The sequence below is a fragment of the Ursus maritimus genome, unplaced genomic scaffold (genome assembly GCF_017311325.1).
Source record: "Ursus maritimus isolate PB19 unplaced genomic scaffold, ASM1731132v1 scaffold_6, whole genome shotgun sequence".
Taxonomy (NCBI): Eukaryota; Metazoa; Chordata; class Mammalia; order Carnivora; family Ursidae; genus Ursus; species Ursus maritimus.
In genome coordinates, this window is record NW_024426774.1 from 35,644,382 (window position 1) to 35,663,399 (window position 19,018).

The window sequence follows — 19,018 nt, forward strand, 5'->3', positions numbered from 1 at the left end:
TTGAGCTCTCAAGGGGCCTGCAACCCAAAAATGGCCACAGCTGCAAACCAAGAGAAATCCTGGTCTTTTTAGACAAACTGTCGGGAAAAAAGGGACCAACCAAGACAGAGACATCTTCACCATACCTGCCCCACCACAGGAAACACTAAAAAGCCATGGCCCTGTTTCCTCCATACCAGGAGCTGTGTTCTGGAGATTATGAGCAGAATTCTGTCATTCCCTCTGTGAGGAGTGGGTGGCATCCCTCCCCCAGCATAAGACCTGTGGCCAGGCCTATTTTGCACGGTGGTAACTAGGTGGTACTCCTCCCCTTCTCATCAAGCACTGTAGGTGCAGAGACCATGGACAGAGCGCTGCCGCCTTCGTTGCCAAGAGGTAGCCCTTCTGTACCTCCCCATGGTGTGCAAAAGCTATAAGGGGGAGGAACACTGGCTTTCATCCTTATCCACAATAATAAGCTGGCATACTTATTCCCTTCTGTCCTCCCCAGAAATTATGGGTGGAGCACTGTGTTCCATCCCCACCCTGCAATAACAAGGCAGTAACCCCCCTCTGTCCCATTTAGGGAGTGAGAGGAAGAATGGAAAGGAAGTAAGTAGAGAAAAGGATTCCATAAATACGTGTATGAAATCCTGGGCAGGCCTCTGAGTGAGCTATGTATGAAACTGACCAACAATGACACAGTAAAAGATCTGAGAACTAAATGCTGATCTGTAACACCATTCAGTTCTCAGACTGGCCTCTGGGTAGCAAAGAAGTTGGTACCACAAAGAAGTTGTGGCAGACCACAATCTCATTAAGAGAGCAGACAACAAAAAATGGGCCCCAGAAATACCTCTCTCCTTGGCCAAAAAAATCAGAAAGGAATAGCTTAACAAGATCAAAACTTTTAGACAATAAGCGATCTACTCCAGACAAATACCATGGGAAAAACTATGTCCCACCTCTCAGTCCTGTCAGCAAAGGCCAAGTGGGCGCCTAGACTTCCATTCTCACCTGGCTTTAACAAAGCACCGATTTGGGGGGGGGGGGACAAATAGTACTATGGATTCACAAGAATGTTACATAAAGCAGCATTCGGAACTCTCATACACTGTTGAAGGCAAGAGTAAGGGGAGATGTTGTAAACTGGTACAACCTACACCTTGGAAGACAATTTGGCATCCCCCTCACCATGGCCAAGTTGAATATGCATATACTCTAAAGGTTAAGAAACTATGTGTAAGAATTTTTTTTAAGCATTACCAGAGGAGGGGTGGCTCAGTCGGTTAAACATCTGCCTTCGGTTCAGGTTATGATCCCAGGGTCCTGGGATCAAGCCCCACATCAGGCTCCCTACTCGGCGGGTAGCCTGCTTCGCCCTCTCCCTCTGCCCCCCGCCCTGCTCGTGCTTCCTTTCTCTCTCTCTTTTTCCCTCTCTCTCAAATAAATAAAATCTTTATTTTTTCATAATTTTTTATTATGTTATGTTAGTCACCATACAGTACATCCCTAGTTAAATAAAATCTTCAAAAAAAAAAAAAAAGCATTACCAGAGGAAACAGCAGAAGCAACATAAACACCCCCAGTGATGATAAAATGGTAAAAGTTTTAGTATAACCACACAACGAACTACTAGGGAGCCTGCTTCTCCCTCTCCCCCTGCCTGCCACTTCCCCTGCTTCTGCTCACGCTCTGTCAAATAAATAAATAAAATCTTTAAAAAAGAATGTTTAAAAATCATCATCATCATCATCATCATCATCATCATCAAGGAGGTGGTCCTACGAAAGGATGAAAGGCTACTTACTACTTACCCGAACCACTCCTGTGTACAGCACCAGGTTTCCACTGCCTTCAAGGACCAGCATGGTATCTATCTTCTGACAGAAAGACAAAAATTTTACTTGCCAATCTGTGCAAATTATAAAACATAATGATTTTCAACGTCTCAAGATATGTGCCTGCATTTACCTCCACAGGTGCTGCATCCTTTGCGTGTATGTTGGTGATGGAGCCAAAGATGAGCTGAGTTTTATCATTACTTTCTTGAAACTTTACACAGCTAAAAATTAAAAAGAGAAACAAACTACTGATACGTGCAACAGCTTAGAGTGATCTATATGGTATTATGCTCACTAGGAAAAGCCAATTTTGAAAGGTTACATATCGTATGATTCCATTTATGTAACATTTTCAAATGATAAAATCATGGAAATGGAGAACAGATTAGTGGTCACTAGGGGACAGGGATGGGGGTGGGTGGGTTTGGTGTACGGAACTATAAAGGAATAGCATGAGGGACATCTTTGAGGTAATAAAGAAGTTCTATATCTTGACTGTGGCGTTTGCACAAATCTACACACGAGAAAACTTCACGGAATCATATAAACACACACAAATGAGTACATGTAAAATTGATGCGATCCGAATAAGGTGTGTGGATTGTACTGATGTCAATTTCCTTGTTTGGATCATGTACTGTAATTACATAAGATGTTACCTCTGGGGGATAGAGTGCGGGGTACACAGGACCGCTCCCCTACTATTTTGCAACTGTCTGTGTTTTATCATTTATTTCCAAATGAAAAGGTAAATAAGTGGACAAAAGATCTGAATAGACATTTTTACCTAAAAAGATAAATGGCTAGAAAGAACATGAGAAGATGCTCAACATCATAAGTCATTAGGGAAATGAAAATTAAGAACACTTCAAACCCACTAGAATGGCTACAAAGAAACGGACAACACAATAAAAAAACCAGAACCCTCACAGATTGCCGGTGGGAATAGAAAAGGGCGTAGCCTATTTGGAAAACAGTTTGGCAACTTCTTAAAAAGTTAAACATGAATTTATGGTTCAACCTAACAATTCGACTTGTAGATATCTTCTCAAGAAAAAAGAAATCATGTATGTCCACACAGACTCCCACTCCAATGTTCACAGGGCCATAACTCACTATGGTCAAAAAGTGGAAACCAAACGTCCATCAACAAATGAATGGATTAAACATAATGTGGTGTATCTACATATGGACTACTATACTGCAAGAGGAATAAAGTACTCACACATGTTAAAACACGGTAGATTCTAAAAAACATTATGCTAAGTGAAAGAAGCTACCCACAAAAAAACTACATTTTGTATGATTCTATAAAATCTCCAGAAAAGGTAAATCTACTAGGTAGAAAGCCTATGTATGGAGTGGTTACCTGAGGCTGGGAATCAGAAGAGAGACCAACTGCCAATCAAACATAAGGGATCTTTTTAAGGGGACAGAAGTGTTATAAAACCAGATTGTAGTGATGGGTTGCATTAACTCCATAATTTTACTAAAAATCATTTAATTGTACACTTAAAACATGTCAATTTTTTGGCATGTAAATTATTTCAATAAAGCTACTTAAGTCAAAAAAAGAAAGAAAAAGCAGCCCTAAGTTTATTTACACAGAATCAAAGGGAAGTACGTGCACTTACCGTAACTGGAGCTCAGACTCCACTAAAAAGCACAAGAACTTCTGCCCACATAGGTCAGATGTAATAAACACTTTTGAGGCCTGTGAATTTTTCTCTCTGTAGTAGATACATTTATAAAATAATTGTCAGCATTGGCTCTAAAATCTGCCACAGTAACTCTTAATGAAAATATCCTGAAAGAAATCTTAAAACTACTTGGGCCAAGCATTAACATTGAAGACCCCACAACACCTCTAGGATTGGACCTTCATGATCTCTGAAATTCCTTTCAGTTCTTTGATTCTGAGTCCATTCCACAGCTTTTTTGGGAATAAATTACAAAAAATTTAACCATTATCAATGATCTTTTTAATTCCATATTAGTAAAGTTACATACTGCTAAAGCTGCAAACTTGAATCCCTATCCCTTAAAGGGTATAAGGGGTCAGACCTCTTCCGACATGACCTCTTCTCTCTCTCACAGATTAGGCTCTACTTCAACCCTTTTTTTTTTTTTTTTAAGATTTTATTTATTTGACAGACAGAGATACAGCGAGAGAGGGAACACAAGCAGGCGGAGTGGGAGAGGGAGAAGCAGGCCTCTCACTGAGCAGGGAGACAGATGAGGGGCTCAACCCCAGGACCCTGGGATCACGCCCTGGGCCGAAGGCAGATGCATTAAATTAACGACTGAGCCACCCAGGCGCCCCCCTCAACCATCTTTCTGAAATCATATCTCTAATTTCCAAAGATTTCTTTTTGGAGTAGAACAGAAGACCATAATTCTGTAAAATGAGAATCTGCAACATATTCAATTTACCAAGATATATTTAAAGACAAATTATTTTTAAATGTTGGAAATTTTTATGAAGAACAAAAACAGAGAAGCTACTTCAACACTGCAGTCACAGCTTTGCTTTCCTCCAACTATACCTATTCCCTAACCCCTAAGAACACGCATTTGCCTTCTGCGTCACAGAGAAAATGTAGCTGTAAGGCTTGAGCCCAGCCTCCTGTCTTATGTATCTAATAACCATCACTGTCTTTTGTCTTTCTCCTGAAGGCTAATCTCTCCACTTGTGCTCCTTTTTGGCTCCTCGTTCTATCCATCATTTCCTCTCTCATTTTCAATGCTTTCCCTACACTGAGTATAGCCCTTGCAGCCTACTCTCTCATATTAAGATAAAAATCTTGAAATATGAAGATGGACTGAATAATAAATGATATGAAGGACTTAATGTTAATTGGCTAGGTGTAAAAATGGCCTTGTAGTTAGGTAAGATGTCCTTACATTTTAGAGATACACACTGAGGTATTTAGTCATGAAGACTGATTTTCTCTAATGTAATTAAGCAGTAACAGAACTCTCCCATGACCCTGAGAATCCCTCTAATTTTGTATCCTTATCCCCATTCAAAGGCAATCCATAACATAATCTGTATGCCAACGTTCACTTCCTTGGTCCCCATTTACTTCTTCCACCCCATTCCCTCCACAGCCCCTCTCCAAGTGCTCCAGCCAAGATCACCAGTGAACTCACTGCCATCCAGGTACCTCCTCTCTGAGCTCATTGCTTAGTGCCACACCTCACCACCACCTGGAAATACTGGCAGCTTTCTTTTTGAAAGGCTCTCTTTTCCAGTGTCCCATGACACTTCTGTTGCTTCTCCTGCTCTTTCTGTAGCAGCTCTTCTCTCTTTTTACCCCCAAAAGCTTAAGTTTCCAAGACTTCAGTCCCTAGCTCTCTTCTGACTCTATACCACCAGATCCATTATTTGGAGGTCTCAGACCCCCTATGAGAATCTAATGAATGTTAAAACCCTCTCCTTAGGAAAAGTCCTATAAACCAACATGCACATGATTACCATATGATGCTAGGTTACTAGAACCTCTGCAACTGCAAGCTCATTCGCAGGCCCTCCAGGAGCCCAATGTCTACACACTCCTTAACTTCTAATCCACCTCCCTTGCCTCAATCACCACTTATAAGCCAACAACTCCCACATTTATTGCTCTGCTCTTTCCCCTAAGTTTATGACCCACATATAAAGCACCTTCTTAACAGCCCTCATTAGGCAGAGCAGCCCTAAAGGGCAATCTCTCTCTCCAGCCTCCCCTTTCTCAACCCTTGCCCTTCCTTCCAGCATAAGCAAAGTGAGAGTATTTGTACATATCACACTCTCATACTTCTAAACTTCTGTTCTGATCATCCTGCCTACTGTGTCCTTCTTCCCTTTCCCACCCAGCAAATACTTCCCAAAGCCCTACCAGCGAGTAGGCAGTGCCTCTGGGTCACCATCTTTAGCTGTCTCTTTTTGAGGACAGGGACAGTGACCAATTTGCCTGTTAAACCACAGTCACTAGCACACACACTGGAACTGGCTGAATTAATGAATGACCAAAGAGAACGTAAAAGGAGAAAGACCACACGGAACAGAGGTCTGAGTTGCATTTCCCATAAATAACAGCTAACACTCAACTAACATAGAGATAAAACTTTTAAAAAACACTATAAAATCCCAAGTTCCATCTACAGAAATTGTTTCTCCCTAAAACATCAAACACCTCAAATCTGAGAGATTCTTACTACTAAAGAAGAAATAGGAAATGATAAAAGAATATTTTTATAATCACTTTAATATCATTAACATCCTTTATTGAAACTGAGCTAGCCTTAATATTTATCTCTGTATTTTTTTTTTTTTTTAAAGATTTTATTTATTTATTCGACAGAGATAGAGACAGCCAGCGAGAGAGGGAGGGAACACAAGCAGGGGGAGTGGGAGAGGAAGAAGCAGGCTCATAGTGGAGGAGCCTGATGTGGGGCTCGATCCCATAACGCCGGGATCACGCCCTGAGCCGAAGGCAGACGCTTAACCGCTGTGCCACCCAGGCGCCCCTATCTCTGTATTTTTATAAGTATTAATAACTGATTATATTAAAAGATTAAAAGGAAACTCTAAGAAAAACACCAAGTATTTTCTAAGACTTTCATCAACATTTTTCTTTGAATAGAAAAATATATATCCCAAACCTTATATTAGTAATTGTTTCTGTCCATAAATGGTCAATACAAAGTTCAGGAACAATTGGCTCTGTTTCTGGTGCAAAGAAGGAGCCATTAGAATTACTATTTGGAGAATGAGAAATACTATGTCTCTTCGGAGACTGATTATGGCTTGAAAGGTTGAACCTCTGCACCCCTGAAAAAGAGTGCACTCCTAAGGCGGGAGAATGAGCACGGCTGCAAAATAAACAGAGAGAGGGCATCACAATTAACAAGGCAGGCTGACAGAACATGTTCCCAATCATATTTTCTAAAACTCTATGTATCAAGTGCATTCATGGCATAATCCCAGTCAAAAATACATTTTTTAAAGGGAATAACTACTTAAATGGTTCATATTAACATGTTTTATTATATTCTAAAGATTTAAAATTCTTGTTAGAATTCATCCTTTAATTTTAAAACTGAAAATTAGTTCATTTTCTGCCTCAGAACATGAACTGTTTTTTTAATTCAAAAAGGTCCAAACTGCATTCCTTTACATTCAGGTATGTACATACCAACGAAACTATGTCCCCATATTACCAGATAGATACTAATAAAAATGAAAAAACTAATGCAAAAACCAAAAAAAAGAAAGGAAGAAAAGAAAAACCGAAATATTTTTGCAATTAATATTCATCAAATTGCTGCCACTTAATGACGGAAATGAGGCAACCAATCTTATGACAAGCACAGGCAGCTTCTAAATAGGACTCATTTAAAAGAACTTTTACTTAGTAACACAACTGGGATAATTGCTACTTTCCCTAAAAAAATACCCAAGAGCTGTCAACAGAGATTTTAAATCCTTCAAAACATTAAGAAAAGTTTGAAAAGAAGGTATCTCTTTCTTGGGAAATCTTGTTTAAAACAAGGAAACACTTCCACACTTAATTCCCACCTTAGAGCTGCCATGTTGGAAATAGAAGGTGAACGAGAGTGTAGACTGGGTGAGGAGGTCGAGCGACTCTGACTGTGAATGGAGGAGTAATTCTGGAAAGGTGAAGCCACGGGGGAATCTCCTTTGGAGAGGCTTCTGAGGTGTGCTGTGAGGGAGCTACTACTGGCCACATTCTGTGGGGTTCCCCCCTGTTCAGAGAACTTTAAGACAACATTCTCTTCCTTAAGTCAAAATGATGAGAAGGGGGGAAAAAAAGGCAATAATTAGATTAAAAGGGTAATTTCCTGGTGAGAATTCAGGGTAGAAGCCAGTTATTAAAGACACAATATTTCTTTTTTCCTAAGAAGCTCAATGCATTTCACAAATGATTCTTCCAAATACATGTGAAAGTTTTCAGTGTTAACTATCCTTTCATACTAAGAAGTGACTTGCCTTTATCCTTACCTCTGTTTTGACTCTCCGGAGAGCCCACACAGAATGCAAACTTTGAACAGTGTCATAGGTCATTATAATGGAAGGATCAGTGTTGAGAAAAACAATTTTCATTGCATGATCCACAACATATTGCACCCTTGATGAACCAAAAAGACCTTAATGATAAAAGAGAAGCGGATCAGGTATTGAACAATGAACTTTGCAAGACAGTTCTTTATGAAGTGACTTTCTAGAATTCCTAAAGAGAAACCCAGCCAATTAAGATACAAAATCCACTAATATGTTATATAATTACCCTGAATTTAAATTTACTTTGGGCATCAACTTCCTCAAAATACATAAAGATAAGAATACATTACCATTTTCAGTTTCACATACATGCAATTACATGTTGAAGATGTGTGCTGACTCGCTGTCCCATCGCCCACAGGTAGAAGGTCTGTGGCTACTCAACTGACTGATCTGTAAACTGCAAGCAACTATTCTGCCAAGTTTGACCTCTTGACTGTTTTTCTTCTGTATGAAATCTGTCCTCTATCAACAGAGCTGAACAGTACACTATTTACTGAGTATACACGCAAAATATTTCTCCTAGTGAGTTTAGCTTTTACTTCTGTAGTACCCTGAATTGATATTATAATCTTATCTAACAGCTTCCTAAATGCTTCCCTCTGTTGAAATATTTTTTAATTTTAAATAATTATTTTATAAAAATAAGAGGTATTTTATAAAGAAATGAATAAAAATCACTCATAATTCCACCATCTCAAAATATCCACTATTAATATACTAAGAAGTATTCCTTCTAGTGTTTTTTACCTACACGTATACATACACTTCTCATGCATTTACAAAATTAGAATCACTGTATTCAGTTTTCTATTCTACTTAACATTATGAATAAGCAATTCCTGAGGTCATTAAATATTATTCAAAAATGTGATCAATAATGCTTCACACCATTCGGTCACAGGCTCTAACATGTTTATTTAGGCTGTCCGTAATTGTTACCAATATAATACAGAATTATCATCAAACTTTTCTGTAAAAGGCCAGAGAATAAATAGCTTAGGCTTTGTGGACCATATACTGACTGCTGCATAATGCTTTTTTCTACAACTCTTTAAAAAGATATAAACCATTCTTAGCTCATAAGATATACAAAAACAAGCTTTTGGCTGGACTTAGCCCATAGGCTGTAGTTTGCCAAGCTCTAATACAGAAGATTAAAACCTCAGTGGAATTTCAGAATATGTGCTTGGGATAAAGTCCTACAAGTAAAATTGGTCAAGAAAAATAAACATTTTTTTCAGTTTTCAAGTCCTCATTATTTATAATTACCTATCATGTCTGGCCACTTTTAAATTCTTAAGCATCTAGAAATACCTGTAGGAAATATTAAAAGTTCTACATCTCCACAAATTATTTTATTATAAAGAGAAAATGAATTATTAAAATGTACACAGTACAGGCTTAAAAATCTGCACTTTTTTCTTCAACAACAATTTTAGTTCATCTAAGTATTGTTCATTTACTTATTACTGAGGAACAGAGTCCACACTCATTTACAGATAGGTTAGCGAATATATCAATATTCCTGATTGATTATAGGCCCTATTTTTTTTTTTAAAGATTTTATTTATTTATGTGACAGAGAGATAGCCAGCGAGAGAGGGAACACAGCAGGGGAGTGGGAGAGGAAGAAGCAGGCTCCCAGCGGAGGAGCCCGGTGTGGGACTCGATCCCGCAATGTCGGGATCACACCCTGAGCCGAAGGCAGACGCCTAACGACTGCGCTACCCAGGCGCCCCTATAGGCCCTATTTTTAATAAAAGAATAACTATTAAAATAGTTAATACCATGGTATTCAAGAAATTCTTGCTTTAATATATATTTTCATAATAAAAATGTTTATTTCCATAAAACAAGCCCAATTTTCATAAAGCTCCTTCATTTCTTCTTATGCCCCAACCTTAAAAAAAAGAGCTTATATGAAAGAATTTATAAAAATACACTTACTTCCAGATTTACAAACAAGTGGGGTTATTTCATCTAGTGGATGCAGCATGCTGAACATAGTGGGTAAAGGTTCTCTAGTAATAAACAAATAATCAGTCAATCGCCAACACAAAATGAATCCATTCATGTGCAAATTTTGCACTTTTCTTGCAAAGAAATATCTTCTCCAGATTATACAAGCAACTGGAAATCTACCATCTCAAAAAGCAAGCCTCTAAATTTTTTACATACTATTTTTCACAGTATCTTCTATTTCATTCCTGGAAATATCTTTTCTTGTGCATGGTAATTCTATGCATGCACACACACAGGGAAATCGATACAGCCCAGGGAATCTCTACAAATAGCAATCTTCACAATACAGAGCCAATGGAGTAATAAGCATAAGGCAATCTTTTTTTTTTTTTTTAAACCTCTCTTAGGGGCAGTGCGTCTTTGGCAGCTAAGAAAGAAATTCAGTGTCCTACGTTCATTTACAAAAAAGTGTCAAAAAAAAAAGGAAGAAAAACTTCAAGTAAATAAAAAGGCTACTTTTTTTAAGGAGTGATTTAAAAAGGAGAAAAAAAACAGGCCGTCTATCTAAACACAGAAAGATTAAAATCTATAAGCAATTTTTTAAAAACAGTGTCTACTACTTGCACCAGACTATGACAGGTACTATATGTTCCTGCCCTTCAATGAGCTCAAAATTTATTAGGGACACAAGGTAAACGTGTTACCAATAAGCACCTACCATTTACTGTGCATCTAATATATACTAAGTCCTATGTCAAAGATTATATACATCAGCTCATTTTATCTTTGTATAAATCCTAAGAGGTAAATGATAGTACTTCTGTAACAGATAAGGAAACTAAAGCTAAGAAAGCTCTAATGACTTATCCAAAGTAACACAACGAAACAATGACAGCTCTAAGAACAGTCTTTATATCCGTAAGTATGTGTTCATTTAATTTTACTATGGAGGAGAGGAGGAAAGCAGTAGATAATTAAGTGCCAAGTCAGAAGTAGACCTCGTAAGTATACAATACTGAGATGCGAGAAAATGGCATTTATCTATGCTGTTAGCATGGAAATTATCATCATCCCAAACTTTTAGGTAAACAATTTTACCTCAAAACCAACACTAAAAGAGCCCAAATAATAATATACTGAACTGAGTAAAATGAATACCTGGGTGGACCTGGAGGTACCTCATGTGTAGAACTGCTTCGTTCAAACAACAATCCATATTTGGTGGGCCAAACATTTGCAACCTATCAGGTAAAAGGACAGAAAAAAAGAAGTAAAAGCAATGACTCTTTATATGTGCTTAGGAAACTATAGAACATTAGATTTTCTTCCAATTTAAAGATTCACAAAACAATGATCATTAGCTATATTTTTTTAAAGTCCAAGACAAAATCAAATCTAAGAGTTCAATCAGAAATTCCTGCCACTGGCTAATAACAATACCAAAATGACAATGTGATGAAATTTTAACAGTAACACTAGGTATAAAAAAGATAATGAGAAACAGGAAAAAGACTAATCTTGTTCACGTGCTTTAATATACCAAAATGATTTCTTTCTGTAACTTAAACTGAAAAAAATCTCTCAGGAAAAAAACTCCATAATCCACTTCATTAAATAATTTATTTTTTATGCAAAGGATGGAAAAATGGTAAGAATTAAAACTGTTAAAATTTGGTTACTTTATTTTAATAAAAATGACATTATTGATTACAACAAAGCATAAGAATAGCAGTATTTCTGCAACCAATTAATTCAAGAATATTCTACAACAAAACACAAAAACAGTGAAATATTCAATTCACCTGAAAAGGTAAAGAAGCTATGTAATCCTTTCCTTCTATGCTATGCATGTTAATACACGAACTTTGCAATATACATATGCATTTTTCTACTTCATCACTACCTGAAAAGAAAGGGTACAACAAGATTTATGCATTTTTTTCCAAAAAAAAAAAAATCTCAACAATTATGAACTGCAATCCCAACAGCATAAATTCTTTAATGTACCATTAAAAAAATACTTAGGCTAAATCACTATTATTAGTGGCTACTTATTCTGAACAACAACAAAAAAAATGAGATAAACATTTGGAGTAAGATGAATAAAATTTCAAAAAAGAAACTTACTGTAGGCCTTCTCAGATTTATCCTGTGATATGATGAAGTCACACCACAATGCCTAAAATTAAAACAAAATGCTTACCTGAGAAAATTGTATCTAAATAATAACCTTTTCACTAATGGCATCTGACTAGTAACAATGACACCTACATATACCTTTCCCTCTTTATCAGTTCAACACACACACCATGGGAACAAAAAAGAATAAGATAAAATAAAATTAGACTAATTAATGACAAATATTATAAGAAAAGACAAACTATGTTTGCAAATCAGTTTTAGAAAGCTAAAGTTATCAGAAGAGTTCCAAATCGCCACGCTATTTTATAATCTCCAGACTTACCCAAAGATCTTATCACTCTCGGACTGTCCTAGACTCATTTTAGAAAAAAAACTTCAGAAAAATTAACACTTTCCTTTCTAAAAGGCCCCTCTTATAAAATACAAACTAGGAAAAGCCATTAGACTTCAACTGGCATGCATGACAATCACTTGTTGAAATTATTTAACAGCATTTTTATGTTTGTTTTTAAAGATTTTATTTATTTATTTATTTATTTATTTATTTATTTATTTATTTGACAGAGCGAGCACAAGCAGGGGAAGCAGCAGAGGGACAGGAGAAAGCAAGCTCTCTGCTGAGCAGGGAGCCCAATGCAGGGCTCGATTCCAGGATCCTGGGATCATGACCTGAGCTGAAGGCAAACATTTAATCGACTGAGCCACCCAGGCACCCCTATGTTTTTTTTCCAATGTGGTAAAATACATGTAACATAAAACTTACCACTTTAACCATTTTTTCTTTTTTTTTTTTTTTTTTTTTTTTGAGAGAGAGAGAAAGAGCAGGGGGAGGAGGGGGAGGAACAGAGAGAGAGAGGGAGAGAGAGAATCCTAAGCAGGCTCCACACCCAGTACAGAGCCTGACTTGGGGCTTGATCTCATGACCCTGCGATCATGACCTGAGCAGAAATTGAGAGTTGGACACTTAACCGACTGAGTCACCCAGGCACCCCTACTTATAAGCAATCTTAAGAGAAAGGAGACAAGAGAAAAGAGAGAAAACATCTAACCACATATCCATGGAATCCAGTAAACAGGAAATCATTCTTGGGAGAAACGAAGATGGAAACAGAGAAGCAAAGAACTATCATCAAGTCCATTTTTCACATCTACACTAATCATATGAATTACATACAGAAAAATCATCATCAAAAAGATCACTGGCAGGGCATCTGGGTGGCCTAGTTGGTTGAACGTCCAACTCCTGATTTCAGCTCAGGTTGTGATCTCAGGGTCGTGAGACTGAGCCCCACATAGGGCTCCATGCTGGGCGTGGAACCTGCCTGGGATTCTCTCTCCCTCTACCTCTTCCCCTTCCCCAGCTTGCACAAGTGAACGCAGGCATGAGCACTAATACATACATACATACATACATACATAAAATCTTTAAAAAAAAAGATCATTGACTTTAACACTTCTGAACAGAAACACTTTCACACATGCCCTTAGGTTTCAAAATAATTCAGTTTATCTTTCCCAATAAATTGTTAGAAGAGTATAGTGCTCATGAGGAAAGAATTAACGTAAAAATAATAAATAAGCAGTGTCCTGGTACAAATGTTTCAGTGTTTACCAATAAGAAATTTAACATTAGTCAAAAAACCTCCAAAATCTTATAAACAGCCTACCAATCCAACTATTATAAATGTATTCCTTTTTCCCTCAACTTTTTATTTCTGAAAATTTTCAGTAAGAAAAGTTGAAGTAGTACACTGAAAATCTGTCTCACCTAAATCTAAGTTATTCATATTTTGCCATTATCTGTTTATGTGCATGTATTTGTGTATATATGGGATTGAGGGGGCACTATTTGAATTACACATCATGACACTTTACCCCTAAACACCTCACCATGCACTTCCTACAAATAAAGATGTTTTCCTATATAGCAACAAAACCATCATCCTGCCTAAGAAGAAAATAACTTTCTAACATCACTTAATAGCCAGTCCATTTGCAAGTTTTTCAAATTTTCCCAAAAAATGTTTTTAGCTGATTTTTTAGAACCAGGATTCAAAGCCCATTTAACAAATTTCAAAATTTGAATGCCCCTTTAGTCTTTTTTAATCTAGAGCAATCCCCACCTTTTCTTTCTTTCTCCCTGACTTTTTACACTTGATTTTAGCCGAAAGGCGAGAAGTGACCTCTCCCTGACATTTTAAAGAGACCAGAATGTAGACCGTCCCCCCAATTGTTTTCTCATGGCGTTTTTTCTTTAAACTTTTTATTATGGGAAATTTCAAATATATATTAAGTAAACAGAATAGCAATGAATTCCCATCCACCAGCTTCAATAATTATCAAGCTTTGGCCATTCTTGTTTCATCTACACATCCAACCCATTCCTCATCTCCTGATATTTTAAAAGTTGATCCTCTTATCCCCATATTTCCTATGATTAAAAGTTAGACCTAGATAGTGAAGTTAAGTATTTCTGAGAAGACAACTTAGTAAATGACATCATGTACGTCATGCTGCATTACAGCTAGAGGTGCGTATTACTCCTCTTCCCCACTACCAGTGATGATAAACTCAATCAATTTGGTTGAGGTGGAGACCAACAGATGCTTCACAAGTAGAGATACATTTGTTCCTTCACATTAACAAGTAAGCCACAGGGTGACACCTTGGTGCTATGGTTGTATCCTTTTACCCAACAGTGTTAGTGTCCGTTTACAGTCTTTGTCTCTATCAGTTTACATGCGAGGTTAAAAAAATGGTCATTTTCTAATCTTACCATTCCCTTTTTATTTATTCACCAGCATTTTATAAATAAGGGTTTTCCTTTATTAACTGGAGATGAACTGCATGTCTTCCAAAAAGGCATGGCAAATGCTTAATTCTTTCCCTTTAGTTACCTATTTCAGAACACAGGCTTAAGAGTCAACTACAACAATAGTAAACTAGGTGTTTTTTCCTTTCCCTTTCTCTGTGAGTATTATTCTGAGCCCAATTTTTTTAATTCAAAACTCTGCAATCAATTATAATCATCATGTGTTAAAATATTTTTGTACCCTTAATGTCTTATAAATTTTTATTGACAATCAAATTAATCAAGGACAATGTTTAAAGATTATCATTAAACTGACAAAGGACAGTATAAAAAAAGTAATGACACAGAAAACAAATGAAATTTTTATTTTCCTACCATTATCTTCACTACATTTTAAAATATACATCCAGCTGTTGGGATCATTAAGCTATGTTTTTATCATTTCTGTTAAATTCTAAGATAAAAGCTTTTTTTAAAAAAAAGTGTTAAATAGTCAACTAAATGCTAAAATTCAAATCAACTCACCTGTTGAACAGGACTGTCAACTGTAAACGCTTTATAAACAGCCAATGCCTGGCTTTTACTTCCTTTGCTCCAGATCACCATATTTCCAGCCACATAGAGTTCCTCATCATAATCCACTTCTTCTCCAATTTCACTGACACCTTTCCTTAACTGCCAGCTTTCCTTAAAAATTAACAAATGTAAGACATGTTAAAGCACTCTCTTTTTCAATAGTATGGAACAAGATTTATTAATTAAATCAAATGGTCATCCAGATACAAGTCTCCTACTCTCTCTCTCTCTGCCTGTGGATTAAGACTCAATCCAAACCCAACTCTCAGAAGGTTTGGTGCCACTGATTAACAGAATGGATGTGTATTATAAATCTTACAGGATTTCATGAACAAAAATTCACTTAAAAATTCTCCATATTAACTGCCTTATGTTATAATACATTTATTCTGCCAAAAATATAAACAAACAAAAATTATACTTATCTATAGAATGAAACCAACATACTTGGGACACTAAAAAGGTATATTAAGCACATGCGGGGGTGATGGAAAGGGAGTAGTGAGGTACACATGGGAATCACTGGCAGAGTTTATGCATAATGCAGATTTCCCTGTTTCACAACTGCGTATACACTCACCTTCCTTCCCTTGTCCAAACCATCAAAATGAATGGGAACAAGAAAAGTTTAGATTTCTAACTACATAAACCTCCCCTCTCTGAGATTTGGTATTTTGGATAGGAAAAGGGAATAAGGCAGGAAAGACTGATTTTCTGATACATACTTGCATCTCATTCCCCTATTTAAGTATTACTACTCTATCTACTTGTGTAGCATTTCTTTTCTCCTCTAGAAACATGCACATCTTTTGCAGTAGGGACAATTTCTAACTGCACCATCTACTCATCAAATAACATGAAATCTGGTCTCTACATACTAAGTGAAGAGGACGTTTAAAAGAGACCATAATCATACTACTGAACTTGACACTCATTATGACACCATGAGTTACACGTCTAAACAGCTGTGACACTATAATACAATAATATCGTCACTTTAGCCTTGATTGAAATTACCAAATCTGAATCTCTACTCCACAAGTTACATCATACTCATCTCTGTTTCATCTGAGTAGCCTTAAATTATAAATATGTTTCAAAAATGTAATGGGAAACTTAATGGAACCTTCTGTTTCTCGTGGATTGTAACCTCCTGAAGGGATCCCACCAAGCCAGCAGCACCATCAGAAGACCATAACTCAGAGGCTGGCTGCAGCTGGCGAAGCTGAAGGTTCAAAGCATTAGGGTGGTGCTTGCAGTGGTCTCGACCGAAAGGAACAAATTCCTGCAAATCCCCGGCTGCAATCATCGTTGCCCTTTCTTCATAGAAGTTCGACATGGGTTCCAAATATCAACATTATTTCTGCATGAATTCAAACACATTCTGGTCAGCTTCTAAAGTCAAAACCTGAATGAAAATATCATAACGGTTTACAGAAGAGTCATTAATCCTTAGATGAGTGTCAAATAACCCTATCATATTGTAGGTATACAAGTAATCATAATATCAAAGGGCATTCCAGATTCCATGAAAAGCATACCTGAAGGATCACTGGCATATTGGAATGAAGCAAACAAAAAAATATTACTTCTAACTCATCAGTAGTTGAAGTACTGCTTTTAGTTGACCAGTCCACAAAAGACCTAATAACTATCAAGTGTCATCAGCAGTTTTGACACCCCAATTCATTTAAACATATAACTACAATGAATTCCATTTTTTGGTCAAACCAGAACCAAGGCATGAATAACCCCGGCCATGGAATAGTCATGCTTGTAGCAAATTTAAGAGTGTTAGCTTTTCATTAACACAATCTATTACAGTACAATTCATTAGATGTAGATGAGCTGTGGGTGGAAAAATGCTCCTTTACCTCCAAGACATTTCTATATACAGTAATCGACAGCTAATAAAATTCTGATACTCTGCAATGTGGTATATAAAGTGGATGACAGTTCTGTCTCTGAGACAAAACCTACATTCAAAATAGGTTTTGTGGCATCACATTTAAACTGCAATCCTCAAACACAGAAATCAAAACAAACATTTGATGTCAGCACCACAGACAACCTTTAGTATCTGAAAAGCACTCATGATTAAGAGTTTAATTAAATTTGATTTAGATTTCTCATTTGAGGTTTTTTTGGCATCAGTTTTCCTTGCTGCAGTATCTCAAAGCCTCTGTAGATCCTATGCAGCAACCAGAGGTGCACAGCTATTTTATTGTGAATTAACATTATTCCTGAGACAACTGTATGTCACAATGGTGGCACTTATTTCCTCCTGCTAAAATTCAGAATCGAGAACAGTTGAACTTAGAACATAACTAATAACGTGCCTTATAAAACTTACAAGAAAACAACAAAACTGCTGGTCTTCCTATTTCCTAGTCAACAGGATAGCCAGCATTAAACTTGCGACTTTATCCAACTTCAGTTGTGCAATTTCGAAATGTTATTCTATTAAAACTTTGAGAAAATTACATTATTACATAATTATTTTAACAGTGCAACATCTTTTTGTACGATTAAAATATATTTAATACTTTCATAGTCCCCCAAATTTCTGTGTGTTTACTTATTAGGGCAACATAAAAAGCTACATATGAAAGTACTATGTTACACTGATAAGCTATAAATCAAGTTATCGGCATTGTTTACCATAAACAAAAACTACCGTGCCAAAGGTAACCACAAAATTGCTTCAAGAAGAGACCCAAATGCACAGGAAAGGCATCTTGCATAGAGTCTCCGCAAAAAGGCAGAGCAAGGGGCCGATGTAGAAGCTGAGGCCCACATGGAACACCGCTTCTAGCTCAGGAAGGAAGTCAGCGAGGAGCGGCGCGGGGAGGTGCACCCCGGAAAGCCCAGTCCGCAGGCCGGGGGCCACTTGGCGCGAACGCGCGCTCAGGGCCTGCCCCTGGGCTCCCAGCCCTCCGGTCACCGAACGCAGGTCAACCTCGGGTGCGAGGGTCACAGGACATGCGGTGAACCACCGGACGCTGCGGGCCCGGGCCCGCACCTGTGTAACTCGGGACGCGTCAGGCGCGGCGAGCCCCGGCTGCTCCCCGGAGGCGCGGGGCCGAGGGGGCCCGAGGGCAGCGGCGGGGTCGGTCACGGTGACTCCTCGGCCGCTGCAGCTTCTCATTCCCTCTCCCTCCCCTATTCCGGAGGAAGAATGGGCAGCAGCTGCTGGCGTGACTGCGACGACAGGCTGAAGTGCTGGGAAGCCACTCAGGCGAGAGGTTCAAATGAACGCGTCCATCTTGGCTTTCCCGTCCTGCCTCGCGCAGGGGCGGGACGGGGTGGGGCGTCGCAGGAGGCGCGCGGCAATATCTCCGTCCTAGCGCCTGCGCAGCTGCGGGAAGAAAGCGCGGGGCAGGATTTGCAGGCTGCTTCAACCTCCCTTAGCGGAACGCGGCTCTTCAAAGCCGGCCTGCCTCTGCCGGAGTGTGTACCGTGACAGGTCCATCCTGGCGTCCAGATCTTCTCCAGTCATGTCATTACAACTAGAACTGCCTCTTAACTCTGAATTAGGAGATATTCGGGCTAGTTTCACTCCAGTCTCCTGACCCCCAAACGGGAGGTATGTACTTCCAGGCTTGGGACAGAAAGGGACGTGCTGATTTTCTC

The 19,018-nt window shown here is 38.1% G+C and overlaps 1 protein-coding gene across 1 annotated transcript in view; it reads right to left on the minus strand.

The window, feature by feature from the left end:
* ANAPC1 (anaphase promoting complex subunit 1) overlaps window positions 1-18,547 on the minus strand; it is a 94,584-nt gene extending 76,037 nt beyond the window's left edge. The window contains exons 1-13 of the mRNA XM_040623197.1: window positions 18,408-18,547; window positions 16,512-16,748; window positions 15,335-15,496; window positions 11,983-12,034; window positions 11,658-11,758; window positions 11,014-11,096; window positions 9,841-9,914; window positions 7,831-7,976; window positions 7,387-7,607; window positions 6,471-6,680; window positions 3,458-3,553; window positions 1,954-2,044; window positions 1,797-1,862 (exon numbers count right to left, since the gene is read on the minus strand). Of these exons, the coding sequence (XP_040479131.1) occupies window positions 1,797-1,862; window positions 1,954-2,044; window positions 3,458-3,553; window positions 6,471-6,680; window positions 7,387-7,607; window positions 7,831-7,976; window positions 9,841-9,914; window positions 11,014-11,096; window positions 11,658-11,758; window positions 11,983-12,034; window positions 15,335-15,496; window positions 16,512-16,724 (1,515 nt within the window). The 5' untranslated portion in view covers window positions 16,725-16,748; window positions 18,408-18,547. The remainder of the gene's footprint in view (window positions 1-1,796; window positions 1,863-1,953; window positions 2,045-3,457; window positions 3,554-6,470; window positions 6,681-7,386; window positions 7,608-7,830; window positions 7,977-9,840; window positions 9,915-11,013; window positions 11,097-11,657; window positions 11,759-11,982; window positions 12,035-15,334; window positions 15,497-16,511; window positions 16,749-18,407) is intronic.
* Window positions 18,548-19,018: the final 471 nt, after the last annotated feature.